This window comes from Salvia splendens, chromosome 9, assembly GCF_004379255.2.
Source record: "Salvia splendens isolate huo1 chromosome 9, SspV2, whole genome shotgun sequence".
NCBI lineage: Eukaryota > Viridiplantae > Streptophyta > Magnoliopsida > Lamiales > Lamiaceae > Salvia > Salvia splendens.
This window is the reverse complement of record NC_056040.1, coordinates 30,633,412-30,652,096: the sequence shown is the minus strand read 5'-3', so window position 1 is coordinate 30,652,096 and position 18,685 is coordinate 30,633,412. Positions and strand designations below refer to the sequence as shown.

Genomic DNA, 18,685 nt, shown 5'->3' with positions numbered 1-18,685 from the left:
TCGTTGCCGACTACTTTGCCGACCAGCCGCGGTTTCCGGCAGATTACTTTAGGCGCCGTTTTCGCATGTCAAAGCGCTTGTTCATGCGAATTGTCAACACATTGTCCGCACGTGTTGAATTCTTCCAAACAGGTCCAGACGCAGCCGGCCGGCAAAGTATCACGCCATTGCAGAAGTGTACGTGTGCCATCCGACAACTCGCTACTGGGCAAACGGCCGACATCTTCGACGAGTATTTGCATATCGGTGAGTCCACTGGAATCCTTTGTTTAAAGAATTTTTGCGAGGGCGTTCGTTCAGCTTTCGGGGATGAATTCCTTCGGGAACCCAGCACCGATGATTGCCAACGGTTGCTTCGTCTTCACGAATCAATCCATGGCTTCCCCGGAATGCTTGGCAGCATTGACTGCATGCATTGGAGGTGGAAGAATTGCCCGAATGCTTGGAGGGGGCAACACTTAAGCGGTCACAAAGGCGGCGGCCCAACACTTATCCTTGAGGCGGTCGCCGACTACCGCCTATGGATTTGGCATGCATATTTTGGCGTTGCCGGAGCCAACAACGACTTGAACGTGCTCTATTCTTCACCACTCTTCAATGATGTGATGAATGGTGTAGCACCGGCGATCGACTTCACCATCAACGGAAATACATACCACATGGGTTACTATCTCGCCGATGGTATCTACCCAAGGTGGTCGACGTTCGTGAAGACGCTCCACAACCCGCACGACCCGAGACGGGTTCTTTTTGCGCAGCGTCAAGAGTCCGCACAGAAAGACGTCGAAAGAGCCTTCGGGGTCCTTCAAGCCCGATTCAACATAGTGAAGGCCCCGGCTCGGCTGTGGTACGTGAATAATATCGCCGACATCATGTTCACGTGTATTATCTTACACAACATGATTATAGCCGACGAGGGCGGCTAGCTTCTACGACGATGATGAAGCCGGAAGCTCAACAGCGAGGTCTCCCCCACGCCGAGGTGAGCATACGACGGTTGGCCAGAGGATCGAGACAAGGCACACAATGCGTGATACCCGAACCCACATTCAGTTACAAGAAGACCTAATCAACCACATGTGGGCGAAATTCGGCAACGAGTAGTGTTTTTTTAATTTTTAGTATTTTAATTGTGTAATTTTTAATTTTTAGGATTTTAATTATGTCGTTTTTATTTTATTTGTCATTTGTAATTTTATTTAGGTTTTTTTAATGAATTTTATTATTATGGAAATGTTATTGTTTAATTGAATTTTAAATTAATTGTGCTCGTCCCTGCGGAAGAGCACAACTGTGGGTGTTGTGCTCTTGCCAGAGAGCATGCAGAAAAAGTGGGGCCGGGCCCACAACCGTGCCGCTGGCAAGAGCACGGTTGTGGATGCTCTTAATGTATAAATTCAATTATTTATTGAACTGTTTTTCCCTATATTTACATACCCCAATTTCTTAAAAATATATATACATGAATACTAAGAGCATCCACAGAGAAGAGCACAATGTTGTCCGTCCGTCCGTACCAGCGGCACGTCACCGCTGTCCGCCGCTGCGCTCTTGCAGCTGCCGCGGCGCTGCTCGAGCACGTCGGTGCCAGCGAGCAGCCGACGTGGCACGTTCTTATTGGCCAACGGCATTTCCGTTGGAAATTTTTTTTTTTAATCGAAAATAATACCAAAAAATTAAAAAGAAAATTCACAATCCCAAAAAAATGGCCTTTTTTACCGTTTTTCTGTATTTTTTTATTTTTTTATCCCCAAAATCATCTATAAATACACACATTCATCATCCATTTTTCACATCTAATCATCTCTCATTCATATTGTTTCATACAACTTATCTATACCTTCATCTCTCACTCAAACCCTCAAATGGATTTCACCCATCTCATTGCGGAAGCGGAGCGCGAAGAACAAGAATACTATGAACAACATCGTACCGCCTATGAAGCCTATGTCGCAGCGAATACCCCCGCCCTTCCTTCTCAACCAACTAGATCAACTCGCCGCTACATCCATCGTGACCAGGAGGGAGCCAACGAAAGGCTCGTTGCCGACTATTTTTCCGACCAGTCGCGGTTTCCCGAAGATTACTTTCGGCGCCTTTTTTGCATGTCAAAACGCTTGTTTATACGTATTGTCAACACATTGTCCGCCCGTGTTGAATACTTTCAAACAAGTACAGACGCAGCCGGTCGGCAAAGTCTCTCGGCGTTGCAGAAGTGTACGCGTGCCATTCGACAACTTGCTACTGGGCAAATGGCTGACCTCTTCGACGAGTATTTGCATGTCGGTGAGTCCACTGGAATCCTTTGCCCTAAAAATTTTTGCGAGGGCGTTCGTTCAGCTTTCGGGGATGACTTCCTTCGGGCACCCACCACCGATGATTGCCAACGGTTGCTTCGTCTTCACGAAACAGTCCATAGTTTTCCCGGTATGCTTGGCAGCATTGACTGCATGCATTGGAGGTGGAAAAATTACCCGACTGCTTGGAGGGGGCAACACTTAAGCGGCCACAAAGGCGGCGGCCTAACACTTATCCTTGAAGCGGTCGCCGACTACCGCCTATGGATTTGGCATGTATATTTTGGTGTTGCCGGATCCAACAACGACTTGAACGTGCTCTATTCTTCACTACTCTTCAATGATGTGTTGAATGGTGTATCACCGGCGGTCGACTTCACCGTCAACGGAAATGCATACCACATGGGTTACTATCTCGCCGATGGTATCTACCCAAGGTGGTCGACTTTCGTGAAGACGCTCAGCAACCCGCAAGACCCGAGATGGGTTCTTTTTGAGCAGCGTCAAGAGTCCGCTCGGAAAGACGTCGAAAGAGCTTTTGGGGTCCTTCAAGCCCGATTCAACATTGTGAAGGCCCCGTCTCGGCTGTGGTACGTGAAAAATATCACCGACATCATGTACACGTGAATTATCTTGCACAACATGATTATAGCCGACAAATGACCGAGGGCGGCTAGCTTTTACGACGAGGATGAAGCCGAAAGCTCAACCGTGAGGTCTCCCCCACGCCGAGGTGTGCATACGACGGTGGGTGAGAGGATCGAAACAAGACACACAATGCGCGATACCCGAACCCACGTTGAGCTACAAGAAGACCTAATCAAACACATTTGGGCGAAATTCGGCCACGAGTAGTGGGTTTTTTTTAATTATGAATTTAATTATGTAATTTTTAATTTTTAGGATTTTAATTATGTACTTTTTAAATTTTAGGATTTTAATTATGTAATTTTATTTTTTAGGATTCTAATTATGTAATTTTTAATTTTTTTGTAATTTGTAATATTATTTCGGTTATTTTTAATGAATTTTAATATTGTGGAAATGTTTTTATTTAAATTGAATAATAGAATAGTGGGACCCTTGAGTTAAGCACGGATGTGGGTGTTGTGCTCTTGCCTAAGAGCAGGGAGTAAAAGTGGGTCCGGGCCCACATCCGTGCTCTTGCCAACGAGCACGGATGTGGATGCTCTAACATATTATTTACCTTTTAGGAATAAATTGCATTGGAAACAGATTTATTACTTTAGAAAATTGCTTAGCAAGAAAGATTTATGTATTTATTCGGCTGTCTCCTCTCTCTCTCTTTCCCAATCTGTGTCTGTATCTCTATCACCATCTCGTTCACTCTCTCTCACTCTCACTCTCCCTCTCTTTCTCCCCGTCTCTCCATCTCTCACCCCATAAATGTGTCTATCTCGATTTCTCTCTCTCTGTCCTATTTTTCATTTTTTAATTTGTGATCTATGCTCTTCCCTCTCCCTTTGCTTTTAAATTTTTCCTAAAATGGTGATATTAGTTCAATAAGGATTTCAAGTGCATGAGATAAGATATATGAAATAAAGATATCAATATAAATAATTAAATAGATTCATCATCATTATCTTAGTTACAAAATTATAATACTAAAACTGTGATTATATTTCCTTGCACACATGGACTAATGAAATATTATAGAAAATGCACTCCACTCGAGCATTGGGAAAATGGATTTCTTCTTGATTGTCTCATTTTCACAGTATCAGATTTGGAGAAAACTTGTTTTCTAAATTACTTTAATATATTAGTGACAAAGAAATTGCAACAATAATAAAAAAAATTTAAAAAATACAGTGTCAGCTTCAGAATTCCCTCCAAAAAGGGTATTAAAATAATTTCAACCAACCGCCACTTTTAAGTAGTAGTATAGATTTATGGACTATTTAGTACTCCCCCCGTCCCATAGTAGATGGCACACTTGAAGAATAACACGGAATTTTAGGAGGTGTTGTTTTGTGTGTTAAATGGAAAGAGAAAATAATATATTTATATTAATGAATGAGAACTTTTTCCAAAAAATGAAATGTGACATCTTTTGTTAGACAAACTAAAAAGAAAAATGTGATATATATTATGCGACGGAGAGAGTACTATTTTTCAATATAAAAGGAGAAAAAAAAATAAAAAAGCACGCTTTAACTGGAGAAAAAGAGGAAAATTTGGAGTATAAATAAGCGGGAGAGGTGAGTAGAAACCCTAAAATCTCATTAGTTTAAGTCCGAGGCTGCCGAATTCGCGCAGAGAGGTTGGGATTCTTAAGGGTGGTTGCCCCTTTCTGTGCGGATTATCAGCCGATGAAGTCGAATCCATCTATATTTTTTAATTCTAGGTCAAACAACCCTTTCCTGATGATTATGATGATGATGATGATGTTGCTGGAACTCAAAAAGAGGCTGTGATGATTCTTTAATATAAAAATCAGATTCCAAGCGAGCTCGTTTCTTGGCGAGGCGGGATCGGTGTGTCTGTGAGATTGATTCTCATTAGGCGACTGGTTTTCGCAGCCATGCCGGGTTTTGCCCTTGTCTGATAAAAGGCGAATCTGAGTCTCAACATTTGCAAATTTTTCTCGTTTAATTTTTTGTTTTGTTTTTGTATCATCATTCCTCTATTGTTTTCTCTTATTTTGCTCTTTAAAAGAGAAAACAGAGCAAAGGATTCATTTGTTTAAATTTAGACCACTTATTTTCCGTTTTCAAGATATAAATAATTTTATCTACGAAAATATGACAGCAGTGATTTCAAAGCTGAGTTTGAAGTCTGAACTCAACACCACGTCGGCACACCATAGCGGGGTTTTTGTATCCATGTACATTTGTTTTTTTCCAAAAAATTGGAAAAAATATTCCACTTCCATGACCGTTTGATGGATTTGTTGCTATGAAACTAAGTAGTGGGTGTAAAGTTAGGATCGCGAAATGAACCAAGAATGTAATAGGAACTTAAATCGAAAATGAGAACTCTATCATCGGGGAAGATCCAATTGAAAGCTAACACACACTTTGCTATTTAAACACTCAAGAACCAATGGCTATTTTGATCGCACCACCGAGATTATATCTTACAACTTAAATCCAATCCAACAGTCCCTGTAACTCCAACCTACTCTTCACTTGATTTCTTCCTGAGCTATTGCACGGAGGGGGATCCCCTGCTGTGCACAGCAGGGTGCTGCCCCTCACTGTAGCTGCACTGTTCATAATTAATAAAAAAGTGAATAGTGAGGGGCAGCACCCTGCTGTGCACAGCAGGGGATCCCCTCCCCTATTGCACAGCTAATAGTCCTCTTCAGTGATCCGACGTTATGGTACCTGACAAGACAAGGTTGCGTAACTGCACCACATGTACCCACATGATCAAGCAGGGGAAGAGGAAGCTGATATCTGTATTGGGTGTATGTGGAAAACCAGTCAACCAAAACCTATGTCATGTACCGATTTGATCGTTGGACTGTGGGCCTCCCGGGAACCATCTCCCAAAGTTGCACCAACTTGTAAATAGGTTGTTGCAGCATCGACACTTCGAGCCCTAAGAAATATTCCTCCATTGTAGCATCATGTCAACTGGGATGCGATTGGATGGAGAGAAGTTTCCATGTCCCGTGAGCTCCCATTGTGCCACATCTTTAGTAGCAGCATCAAACGCCACTGCCGAACAACTTCAATGCTACTTAGAGATCCCGTGTTGCTCGAGTCCCTACTCGGACTAGTGTATACACATAGGTGATCGGGCGCCATACTTTGAGTTGGCCGGTCCAGTGCCAGTCATGAACTGTAACCACATTCCCGATTCACATATGTTCCATTAATGTTGGCACATTTCTTTCTCGCACTCGTTTTTGGAAAAATGATAATAAATCACGTTGCATATAGTTACTTTTTATATACTCCCTCCGTCCCATAAAAATAGGGCATTCGGGACGGCATAAGAATTACTCTCTCCGCCCGTGAAATGTTGTCCAGTTTTGTCATTTCGGTCCGTCCGTGAAATGTTGTCCACTTTGATTTTTTCCATTTTTGGTAAATGGGCCCCACTTTCCACTAACTCATTACACTCACATTCTATTATTAAACTAATATATAAATGTGGGATCCACATTCCACTAATTTTTTCCACTCACTTTTCTTCACATTTCTTAAAACTCGTGCCGAGTCAAATATTGACAACATTTCGCAGACAGGGGGAGTAATTCATAATTTTGAAAAAGTAAGAAAGAACAGTGAAATGATAGTTAAAATAGTGTTAGTGGATAGTGAGACTCACACTGTTATTAGTATTTAAAGGTGGAGTCTAATGGTATAAGTTATACTCCCTCTATCCCATCTCAAGGGATTGACTGCTTTTCGGCACTTGTTTGGGGAAAATGATAATAAATAGTTAAAGTGGAAAGAAAGTAAAGTAAGTAAGAGAATAATGTAGATACGACTCTCTTCTATATTATTCTCTCTTTTACTTTATTTTCTCTCCACTTTTAACTATATATTATCGTCTTCTCAAAACAACGGCGAAAAAGAAATCAATCACTTGAACTGGGACGGAGGGGTATATAAATTGATGTGTATGGGTAAAGAGTTAGGGAGAACTTTCCATAAATGGAAATGAGCTATTTTTATGAGTGGACGGAAAAGGAAAAATATCCATATTTTTATGGGATGGAGAATAAAAATAAATTAGCTCCATATTTTCAAACATGTACATTGCCAAAAAAAAGTACATACAATATTTAGTTGATATGTTGATGAATAAAAATAAATTAGCTCCACAATCTCCAAACTAAGATTTGAATGCGTTTATACAGATATAGAGTGCAATTTGATACTCTTCACCATCTTTGAGTAGATAAAAAACTTAAAATGACTGACTACTAAACAAGTGATGATCAGTCAAGAGATATGAATTTATGGTTTAGTAACGCATGCTTAGAGTAGCACCGTATCATATTAATCATTTTGAGAAGACTGGTTCTGGCTGCCTAGAGCTTGCTTTCAAATACAGGTGGAAAAACCCTTGTGCCGACTAACCAAAATCCTCATTATGAAATAATAATGGTAATACATTGTATATATGGTGGTGCGTTAAAAAGAAAAATAATGTTGAAAACTGTTACAGCCCGTCTGATGCTACATATATACAAAGTAATCTCAAGTGCTACAAAAACTACAACAGTTTATGGCCGCCGCAGTTTAAATATAGAATGCAAGATGCCTCGAATATCCGACAACATAATTATATAGGGTTCTTCAACCACAAAACCAAAGTATCCTTCACTACTAATTGCTGGTCCACCTTCTCTTTCGTGCTGGCCGCTCCGATTTGATCTCTGAATCGGCCCGTATCTCAGCTTGGCTCCGAGGCCCACTCTCCATCTCCTTCGCTGCAACCGCGTCTTTATCAATAGGCATGGGAAGCTTGAAACGCTCACTTCGTTTCTTCAACTTGGCGACGGTATCCAAGTGTTTGTCCTCGACGGTCCCTGCTTTATCCATTTCTGGACCACCTTCTTTGTTCTCCACAGCAGGCAGCAGTGGTTTGTCTTCTATCTTTCCGGGAGGGTCTTCAGGAGCCACACTACTGTTGTGTGTGTCTCGATCTCTTTTCTTCAAAGAAGATGCAGTAGGGGTTATGCCAAAATCCCTCTCCTTATGGCTAGTCCACCGTTCCAATTTGGATCGACCCCTCTTTGAGTCAGGTTGTTCTTCGTCGGTTGAAGCCTCTTCTTTCTGCTTTCGAGATGATTGGTGGTTTGCAGGACCATGGCCACTTTGCTGCTCAGCTCTGCCTCTCAAGTTTGCTGCCTGCACGCATGAACCAATTGCATAAACAGTAGTGCAATGTCAGACATGTTGGTGCATATATATCGATTCCAATATTGGTAATAAGCCTTGCCACTGCCGGCCATAACAATTTTAACAATCAAAACCAGGCCATTGCTAGCTGATTTCATCAGTTAGCATGAATCAAGCACCGATTATGAGTTTCCTGCTTAACAATGGTAAAGGACGATGCCAAGTAAAGACCAGCAACGAGTCTAGGTTCATAAATCCTTATTAGATGGGATATCAGAAGAAAGCAAGAGCAGAAGAAAGGATGGTGTCATAAGCATACTATGCGATATCTAATATCTAGGAGGATGGTAAACTGTTCTCTAACTGAGATTCCAAAAAGAGTTCTTCCAGAAAATATATCAGCTTGATAGTAGCCCATTCAGAACTTCTTTTTGTGGCCTCGGCTAGGGTGGATGGACACTCTAGCCTTTATTCAAGAAAGTTGATCTAGTCCCTGAGAAAGGGTGATCTTTACACAATTTACAGAGGTTCTTAGTAATTGACACAGAAGTTGTCAAACAATCAGTTTCTCTAAATAGTACTAGAAAGTTATATATGAAATACAAACAAAATTACAGAGTTTTGCAAACGGACACCAGCAATAGTAAACCAAGTCACTAATTACGAAACATTTTAACTTTCCTTTTCCACCAGTCATGGTGATCAGATGAAAACAGTCAACATAAAATCTTGGTATAAATTGACTTATGATCATATGATATTTCAATAAATTTTGAAGTGGTTGGCTCAATGAAACACATACCTTCTCATTTATCCTGCCGCCATCTTCATCCTGATTCCTCTTGGAAGGTATCAAGGAGCTTTGATCTCCACTGACTAATTCTCTACTCTTTCGAGTAGCTTCTTTCCTTTTGTATTCATGTGCCCTAGAAGTATCAGAACCATAGGCAGCACGATCATCCCGATTGCTAGTCTTGTCGTACCTTGTTCTTTTCTCATCAACGCTGAGTTGATTTCCACGAGCATAAACATCGTCGTGACTCCTACGCAGTGAAAAACTCTCATTTTCAATTCGATCCCTCTGCTTGAGTTGATCACTATGCCGACCTACATCCTTAGGATGGTAATCTCTGCTGGATACTTTATGGTCATCATTCCCTCTTGAATGACTTGGCCATGTTTTATCTTCAGCAGCCCTCCCACTCCTTTTCAGTGGCCGTGTTTCTTCTTTTTCTCTCTTGGACAAAAGGTCATCCTGCTTAGTTCTATGCCATTCATCACGCTCTTTTGGCCTTTCACTTCTCTCCCTTTGAGACGATACCCCTTCTTTTTGACGAGCAAAATGCGCCTCATCATCCTTTGATCTACCTTGCTCATCTCTTTTGAGCAGATCAGAGACATCATCTCTCTCTCTTTTCCTCCGCATACTACTTCTTCTGTGATTTTGAGAAATATCATCTTTTTCAGCATTCGTCTGTCTGACATGTGACTCTTCTTTTCTTCTGGTGCTATGAAGGTCATAGTCATCTACTCTTTCACTCCGACCTTTAAGATGACCATCCCTGTCTCTTTCTCTAGATCCAATGGAATCCAATTCATGATTAGTCCCCCTCCAACTGCCATTATCCAGCCGATTTCTTGGTAAGTGATGTTCGTCTTGCTCAGTCTTATCTTTTTCTCTAAGCTTATCTCGATCTCTGGAGCTGATTTCACGACCATGGTCCCTCTTTCTCTGGTCTTCAAGTCTTGTTCTTCTGCCACGATGATCCTCATCTCTCCGATTCCAGGTTCCTTCAGATATATCACTACCCTTCCCCCAGTCAGCACTGTCAGCTTTTGCATGCCGATGAAGTGATGAGTTAGCATCCCCACCTCTGCGTGAAAAAGAATCTTCTCTCCCTTTACCCACCATGTTCTGCCTTCCAGCTTCGTCTCTATCATAGTGATCTTTCCTATGAGCATAGTTCTCGTCTCCTACTTCCCTCCTGATGTTACCTGCTCGAAGAGGGTGGGCATCATCATCAACACCATCTGAACTATGAAGATGTTCACTGCTTCCTGATCTTAGTTTGCTGTCATTACTCCTTGCAGCCTTTGAGTCTTTCCCATCATCATACTCATGTGGAGGTTGTCCTACGGGTAAACTTAGCTTTTGTTTCTTTGTGGAATTTAAAATTCCTTCTTCACGTTTACCCCTCTCTGATGCATCTGAAGCCATTTCCTCTCTCTCCATATTAAAGCTTCTATCATCCACCACTGAAGCATCATTATCCCTGAAATAATTATAATTTATGGATAAAGTATACAGACACACTGGTGTAAGTCATTTGAATTAGAATCTGGCAATGGCATCGTACATGCACTTTCTCAGGCTCATTCTTTTTGGATAAGCTGTAGTCTACACAACAATCCGGGAGTCATAATTTAACTTTTTTGCGATGGTCAATCTGGCAGGTCTAACTATTTGTTTTTTTGTAAATGAAACCCAGATAAGAGTAGCCACAATAAGTCTTATTGTATGCAAAACAATTTTTCAGTATCCTCCTAAAATAAAGCAACCAGTGAATACTAGTACTAACAATATCACGTACTCTTCATACTAAATCAATTTCAGGCAAGCTTAATACAAGAACCATAATCAGCCAGAATTATGAAAAGCAACACAAATTACAAATCTATCTGAAATTGGTTATAGAAATATTTATGTACCTCTCCTCTCGCAGGACGATATTTTCCCGATCAGAATGCGAATTTTCTGAAGGAAGATGTGAAACATCCTCTTTTGCAATATCATCATTATTGACAGTGTTCTTCGGCTGTGGTCTTCTTGATGCAAATTCTCTTTTATTATCAGTAAATGCAGGTGAATAGCTATCCATATGGTCTGCATCATCTTGTTGAAGACTATCAGCTTCATCACCTCCTCGAACATGATCCTTTCTTGCAGTATCACCACTATCCAGCTGCTCTGATGTATCATCACCATCCATGGGACTCTGGCAGGCAATCTGTTTTACAGGAGCTTAATCAGTTCTGTGGCACTGTTGACTTATGGTGTTGCACAAACACAGTAGTAGCAAGATAATTGACAGCTATGTGTAGAGGATAACAACTGCTAACCTCAATAATAGTATCAATATCATGTATTCTTGGGCGCCTTGTATCAATTGATGGAAGACGATCACCAGAACCAGTTTCTACTGGAATAGGTCTGCCAACAGGCTGATTAAGAAAGAAAGCTAATGAGATGTGTATCTGTAGTTGGATTTAATGATGATATACCACAAAGTTAAGGACCCAAACCAATTAAACAAAATGGTAGTTTGAGAACACAATAAATAAAGGAACCAATAGAACCACCGAACAAATATAAGGATCCAATTACAAAAATAACAAGAAAGATCAAGGTTCTATTGCTAGTATAAACTACTCCCTCCGTCCCACTCTAAGTGGAGCATTTCTAATTCGGCATGAGATTTTATGTAGTGTTGTTTTGTGAGTAAAGTAGAGAGAATAAAGTAAGAGACAGGGAAAAAGTAGAGAGAGTGATGTTTACATATTTAGAAATGTGTCATTTAGAGTGGGACATCCCAAAAGGGAAAATGTGTAACTTAGAGTGAGACGGAGGGAGTATAAAGCAAAAACCACATACAAGAGAAGGCCGTTCACGTGCAGCTGCTCTTGCTAAGTCAGTCGGACCATCATCAACCTTTCCATGACTTGCTTTTAGAGATGATGTATTATCTTGGATACCAACTGCAGCTGCAAGCTCTGGCGGAAGATCTGGATCATAATCCTAGATTTGAACACCGAACAGGACTTGTTACAGATACACTCAAGAACATATAACATCACAGAATCCACAACATTATTTTGAACAATAACCAAAATTTTACTATACACACCTGTATCATACAAAAAAACTACTTCAAAATGAAAACATTACACTGTTACCTGTTCTGCCCTTCCACTTTCATAAACACGAATTTTGCTTTGCATAGTCATCTCAAGCCTGAGTTGTTCCTACAGATATCAAATTCACTTTAGTTGCAACTATCTTAAAATAACCAACAAACTTGAGAAGCTAATTACCAGTTGTTTGCAGTACTCTCTCCAACCATCCTCATTCAAACCAAAGTTGAAAAAGTCAGACACATCTACACCAGGAAGTTTCCATGGCTTTTCTTCAAAACTATCAATATCAACTTCAAAAATTGTCCTGAGAATATGAAGATATTCCGGAGGCATCATTATTACATATCCAGTATGAATCAACAGGAGATTGGTACTAATATTATCCATCTAAAGAGGACCTAATAAATCATTCAGTTCCTTGTTACTGCTATTTAAGATTAGGTTGAATTTCACCAAAGGCATTTTCGCACTTTGTGCGTCTTCTATGTTTCACACCTTGCAACAGCCAAGGACTGCACCTTTTACAGCTATGATAGAATTGTCGCTTTCAAATGATGTAACTAAAATTAGGATTATCACATTATCTTCCCTGTTTTTCCCTATCCCTGATCCGAGATTATTGCATGATCAGCATCCAGTAATACTCCCCCTACGCCCTAAAATTAGGGACTTTGGTGACGGCACGGGTTTTATGCAAAATTGGTAAAGTATGAGAGAGAATGAGAAAAGTAGTTGAAGTAATGTTTGTGAATAGTGGGACCCACTCATTAATAGTGTAATGTGTGGTGAAAATGTTTCTAAAATAGAAAGTGGACTAATTTTGTGAGACGGACTGCAAAAGAAGAAATTTTTTGGGGACAGGGGGAGTATATTTATAGACTGGAAGTCTAATAGCGCTATTGACAGAAAGCTTCCAAGACTATAAACTTACTTGTGTGAAGGAAGAGTGAAATCCAATCCACTTCCATAACCACGACCTGCTGAATTAACTCCCCAAGCTGGAGGATGGAACCCCTTCTGAGGCAAGGTCCCTTTCATTCCTGCCGGTCTCCAATCACCTCTTCCACGTCCCGCTGGAGGCCCCATGCTGATGGGTGGACGAACTTGACCTGGGATTCCTCCAGGAGCTGCTGGAGGGAATGGTGCTGCACCAGGTCTCACATACTAAGCAGTTCCCATAGAGAGAAAGACATGTAAAATGGTTAATGGTTAATAATCCAAGATTCCAGAAATGACAAGAATTACAATAGGAAGAGCAACAGAAATATTGATATAAAAAAACACAATTTAATAAATGCATTATGCCCAACTCATTCATGTTTCTATGCCAACATGAAAGGCAGTATTTCCTAAGTAAACTAGGCAATTATATTGCATACACCTAGGAGCGAGCTACTTTAATTTGCTAAGTGAATTTCTATATGAGCAGAGAATAATTGCTAGAATTGTTTTCCATTGTAGAACCTCTAACAAGCTTTGAGTTACAAGGTTCATTGATATGTTATAATATAAATATAAATTATATACTCCCTTCGTCCCATGCTACTTGAGGCATTTCTTCTGGGCACGAGATTTAAGAAATTGATATTTAAAGGTTAAGTGGAGAGAGAATAAATTATGAAAGAAAATAAAGTAGGAGACGGAAAGAGAGCCTAAAGTAGAGGAGAGAATCTAGTTTTTGCAAAAAAAAGATGTGGAGCAAGTAGTTGGGAGGGGCCAAAATCGAATATGGAGCAAGTAGCATGGGACGAAGGGAGCATATAGATAGAAAGATAGTTAGATATAGATATTTTAATTGCTATACATTCATCAAGCTGAGATTTGAATTCGTTGAAGCTAAGATGAGGATGAACAAGATGCCACAGTAGCTTGCTTGTCTACCACAGAAGCTTGACAGCAATCAAAAAGAAAATCCAATTTGAGGTGCAAATGTGCAATCTCTCAGTAGATAAATAACTACGCAATCATGAAATAACTACTTCTTTACTCAACCTTTTGCACATCACATGGTTAAACAGCTCGAACTTGAAATAAAGTACAGTTTTGTGCAGAGACATGGACCCAGCATGCTCTAGTAGCCAGATGTTATAATATTATTATTCAATAAGTATGAAGGAATTAGGCATTGTGTCGGTCGAAACAGACTGCCTTTTTTTCTTTTCTATCGCGTGCTTTGCTGGACTTGGATTCATGAGTAAAAGAGGCATAATCTTATGGGTCACAGTCCCAACTTTGTGTTGGCCTCTTTGGATAGAACAGAAAATGAGAATTTCCAGTATTCTCAGGACAGGTGTATAGAAGAAATGAAGTGTGAGATAGGGTAAAATCTATGGTTGCATAGGATTCTAGACCATAGAGACTTCAAGGGTTTCTTTGTATCTAATATTAACAGACTCTGGAATAGTATCATTTTAATTCAATACTGATCTAACTTATGATTCATCATCCATTCATACTAAATTCCCTTGTTAATTAATAAAGGCTTCTTTGTTTCTTATACAAATAAGTCAGAAAATAAAGAATGCTTGCAATTGAGTTGTGTAGATCTTTATTGGTTAAGAAGACAGGTTCTGGAAGAGCAAGCACCATGGTGGCATGAAATGCCAAAATAGACTGGCTAGTTATCCTTAACGCAACCCTGTATATATATATAGGTATATAAACATCACGTCCCTGCATTTTGCATGGTAACACTTTTTTTCATTTCATCTTACAAGTCTATTTGGAAGGAGAAATGCGCTCATCTACTGATAGATTCACCCAGAAAGAGAAGTGTCCAAGAGGTATTGTCCTCCATTAACATCTCCATCAATATGTGGATGCAGTCGAAAAGAGCAACCAAATAATATAGTCTCAAGTCTCAACAACTGACATGTGTACGTCTCAATTAACAGCAGAAATCAGAGTCCCAACAGCATCATAAATGAGATAAAATTCAAAAAAGAAAAAGATATATGAAGAAAATATGTAACTTCATTAATAAGAGAAAGTTTAAGATCAGTGTTGTTTAGTATCCCATCACTATGAGACAAGAGCTCATCCACAATATTGCTGATCATCTTCAGCATCATTAATATGTATAGATTCACTACAAAAGTACTACGGTTCCAACTAGAATGCAAATTACATTGTATGCGCTCATCAAACAAGATGCTGACCTTGAACTGTGAAGAGAATGGGTGATGGTATGCATGATTGCTGTACGCAACCTTTGGCTGTGCAGCTGCGGGAGCAGCCCCACCTCCTCCTCCACTTGCCTTTGTGGCGTCTCCTAAATCCTTCTCCCTGTCGGCTCCAGATCCTCCTTCCTCACCGCCCCACTCTTGCTCGTCCACAGTCCTCGGTGCCTGGTGATGAGGGTCCCCATTATCCGCGACAATCACCAAGGGCTCTCCATCTTCATCATCCTCGTCAATCACTCCCGGTATCCTTTCCATCCCCATTGGCACGTGGTGGGTGTCGTTGAGCACTATCTGCAGATCATCATCACTCTCTTCACTGTCCCACTCATCCTCAACATTCGTAGCCCCGGGATTCTGTAACCCTCCCAAAAGAAGCCCTGGGATCATCTGCTGCGAACCGATTTCACCAGCTTCATTCAACAAATTCATACTATTTCCCTCTTCAACTGCAGTAGCATACATCTTCACATCATTGTTCGTTAAGTTAGGATCATTCTCCATCAAATCCCCGTCCTTATCCTCCCTTTCTTCCACAATTATATCAATATCATCATCATCACCATCCGACGCCTTGCCACGCCCCTTCTCCAAAACCCTAGCCTCAAACCCCGAACTATCACCCCCCTTTTCAACTAATCCATCAATCCTTTGGCACGAATCCGAATTCAAATCAATTTGCCTAGGTTGAAGAATGGTTTTTTCCAGAATCAAGGCGTCCGAATTCCTACCGGGATTCAAATTAAGATTGAGCTTCGCCGTGGTCGAATCCGAAGCTCCGTAGAGAATCTCCTCATCGTCGCTGTCGATGTGGAGATCGATCGGGGCCGGCGGCTTCCCTGCAGCAGATTGTTGGAGGGGGCGGAGGACATCTGTGTAGAGATCTCCGAACTCGTCGTCGTCCTCCATGAACGCGCGCGCTTAGGTCACAAGGAGAAATACTAGGGTTTTGGGCAAATGGTTAAGCTAAAGGGAAAGGGGGAACTTTGATTTTTACTTGGGCGTGCACAAAAATCAAAAATCTATATAACTCAACATTGAGGCATAATAAATTTAAACACAAATCAACATAATATAATGTTTAAACATTAAACCATGAAATAGGAAAATAAAAATCTATCACAATAAAGAATTAAACACAATAGATAATTACTCATCATTTTTAAAACTTCCTTATACACTATATTAACTTTAAAATTAAAATCAATCTCATCATTATAAACTAAAACCTTCAATTCTTCACAATTCGTCACTCTTCAACATAACTCAGAGGTATAATAACTCGTTTGTCATCTTTAAAGTCGTCCGCTGTTAGAGTTAGTATACTAGAAATCACCTTTAGAGTGATTGAATACTGTAAAACTCTATTTTTATTTTCCAATTGATACAACAAATTATTTTTGTCATAATGTTGTTATGTTTTACATTTAATGAATGTTTATTGCATATTTAAATGTATAAGGAACGTAACAAAGTCTAAGTCGCTGTTTTAGTAGACCGGTTGTGTGCGTCGTCCACTTTAAGGTAACACAGTCAGTTCTGAACAAAGAAAAATAAGAATTTCACAACCTAGATAGGCCTGGACTACCTATCGTGAAAGGTTGCAATGTAAGTCCGCATATTTCTAAGCCTTACTAAAATAAGATGATATTGATGTAGTATAGCACTGAATTGGATCTAACAGCAAGACGAGTCTTTATGCTATCTACTGAAAGATGAGGTCTTGATAATTAATTTCTTAATCAATGTACGTTAGCATTGAGCATATGGTATTGATTATGCACTACTTTGACTTACCAAATGATGCGGGTTTTCGCAACCCAAGAATCCTGGTATACTGGGTAGTGGTGATTAATATCTAGCGGTGCTAGAATTGCTATTATATTGAATCATGCGCGAGGTGAGTCTCGTGTGATAACGTCCACAAGAGGAGCTCGAAACAAAGTTTTATTATTCGGAACCTAGCTAGTTGGAGATTGATTACTCTATGAATAATAAATAAGCGTTTCTTGCTAAGTCCACTCTTCGAGTTAATAATATGTTAATTAATTAAGTTCATAGCAGACATTAATTAATTAATTAATAGACGTTTCTATCTTAAGCAAGGGAAATGAACGACAAACAAATGGAAACCCAGAATACTTGTAATTTCGGATTTGGATGGGCAGTGCAATATTATTTCTGTAGTGGTTGCTCGTAATATTCCAATATAAGCTTATATTAAAATGTAGGTTCAATTTAATTAGTAAGAAGCTAATTAGGGGATGCCATATCCAAATTCTTCCATAATTATTATCATAATTTTCGTCCCCCTCTCTTTCTGGAAGAGGGACGATTTTCAGCTCCCTCCATGAGCAGTTTCCGTCTTCTTTATTAAAGTCCTAGTATTCTGGTGAGATCAGCCCACACTGATATCAGTTTACAGTCCGGGAACCAGTCAGAGGATCCGTGGTTTAGTACCCAAGATCTTCACGTGGAGAAGGCGCTAGACAACTTCGATTCTTTGGAGAATCAATGAGGTCAATTGGCTAATTCCGTAGTAAGCATGTTTTAGGTTTCAATTACGCTAAAACATGATTAAATTCAAGTTATGAGCATGATACATGTAAGAATTACATTAAATAAAGTTATATATCTAGAATCTTAATAAGGATAGATATGAAGGAATACATTAAATAATATAATTTCTCTTCCTAATCTTGAACATGGAAATAATTTGAATTTAATTTTTCATGTCTAATTAAGATTTGAATAATTCATTTATTTTATAAATATCTTATAGTAGACGTGAATAAGAATTAAATTATAGAATAATTAATTTCCTAAAGTAAGATACTAAAAGATAATAAAAGATTAAATTATCCAGTCAATTTAATGCCAACAGAATTTAATTAAGCCTTTTTCTGCCTTAAGGCTAAGGATAATTAAAGAAAAACCATAACCAAAATATCAAAGCTTTAATTATGAACTTAATGTTTGTATATGGTCTCCATCGATTGGTCTGCAATTTGTGAAGCTAGTTTCTAATATTATCGACACTCATTATGTGAGGACAATAATCCTAAGAAATAGTAAGTTCATGAGGGCGGACTTCTCAAACATAAATAGTATGAACTAGAATGTGGTTTCTAACGTTATCGCCACCCATTATGTGGAGACAATAATCCCAAGAAACTGCGAGATTCAGGAGTTCACACAGAATTTATGAGATAGCTTGATTTTATTAGCAGTACATGAACATTGTTATAGGAGTGTGTTGTAGAAATGAGATTCTGTAATGCTAAATCTGGTGGTCTTGCTTAGGCAACATTAGGCGGCCATGTCATTATGTGGTCTCTGGACTATTCGTCGGTGTTGTGACCAGTAAAATGCTAAAATTTTAATGTGTATTGACCTCTTATGGAGGGTACAAAATTTTAATTCTACAGTTGTAAGATTTTGAAAAGTTTTATGGTTAATCTACTCAAAT

At 39.6% G+C, this 18,685-nt stretch overlaps 1 protein-coding gene across 1 annotated transcript; it reads right to left on the bottom strand.

Annotated features, from left to right (window-relative positions):
* Positions 1-7,346: 7,346 nt before the first annotated feature.
* On the bottom strand, positions 7,347-16,226 carry LOC121747733 (FIP1[V]-like protein). The gene is made up of 9 exons (XM_042141832.1): positions 15,196-16,226; positions 12,969-13,201; positions 12,215-12,341; positions 12,077-12,145; positions 11,775-11,918; positions 11,243-11,344; positions 10,832-11,130; positions 8,925-10,395; positions 7,347-8,131 (listed from the first exon to the last, which is right to left on the bottom strand). Exons 1-9 carry the CDS (start codon positions 16,123-16,125, stop codon positions 7,607-7,609), a joined length of 3,900 nt encoding a protein of 1,299 aa, XP_041997766.1. The 5' UTR covers positions 16,126-16,226; the 3' UTR covers positions 7,347-7,606.
* Positions 16,227-18,685: the final 2,459 nt, after the last annotated feature.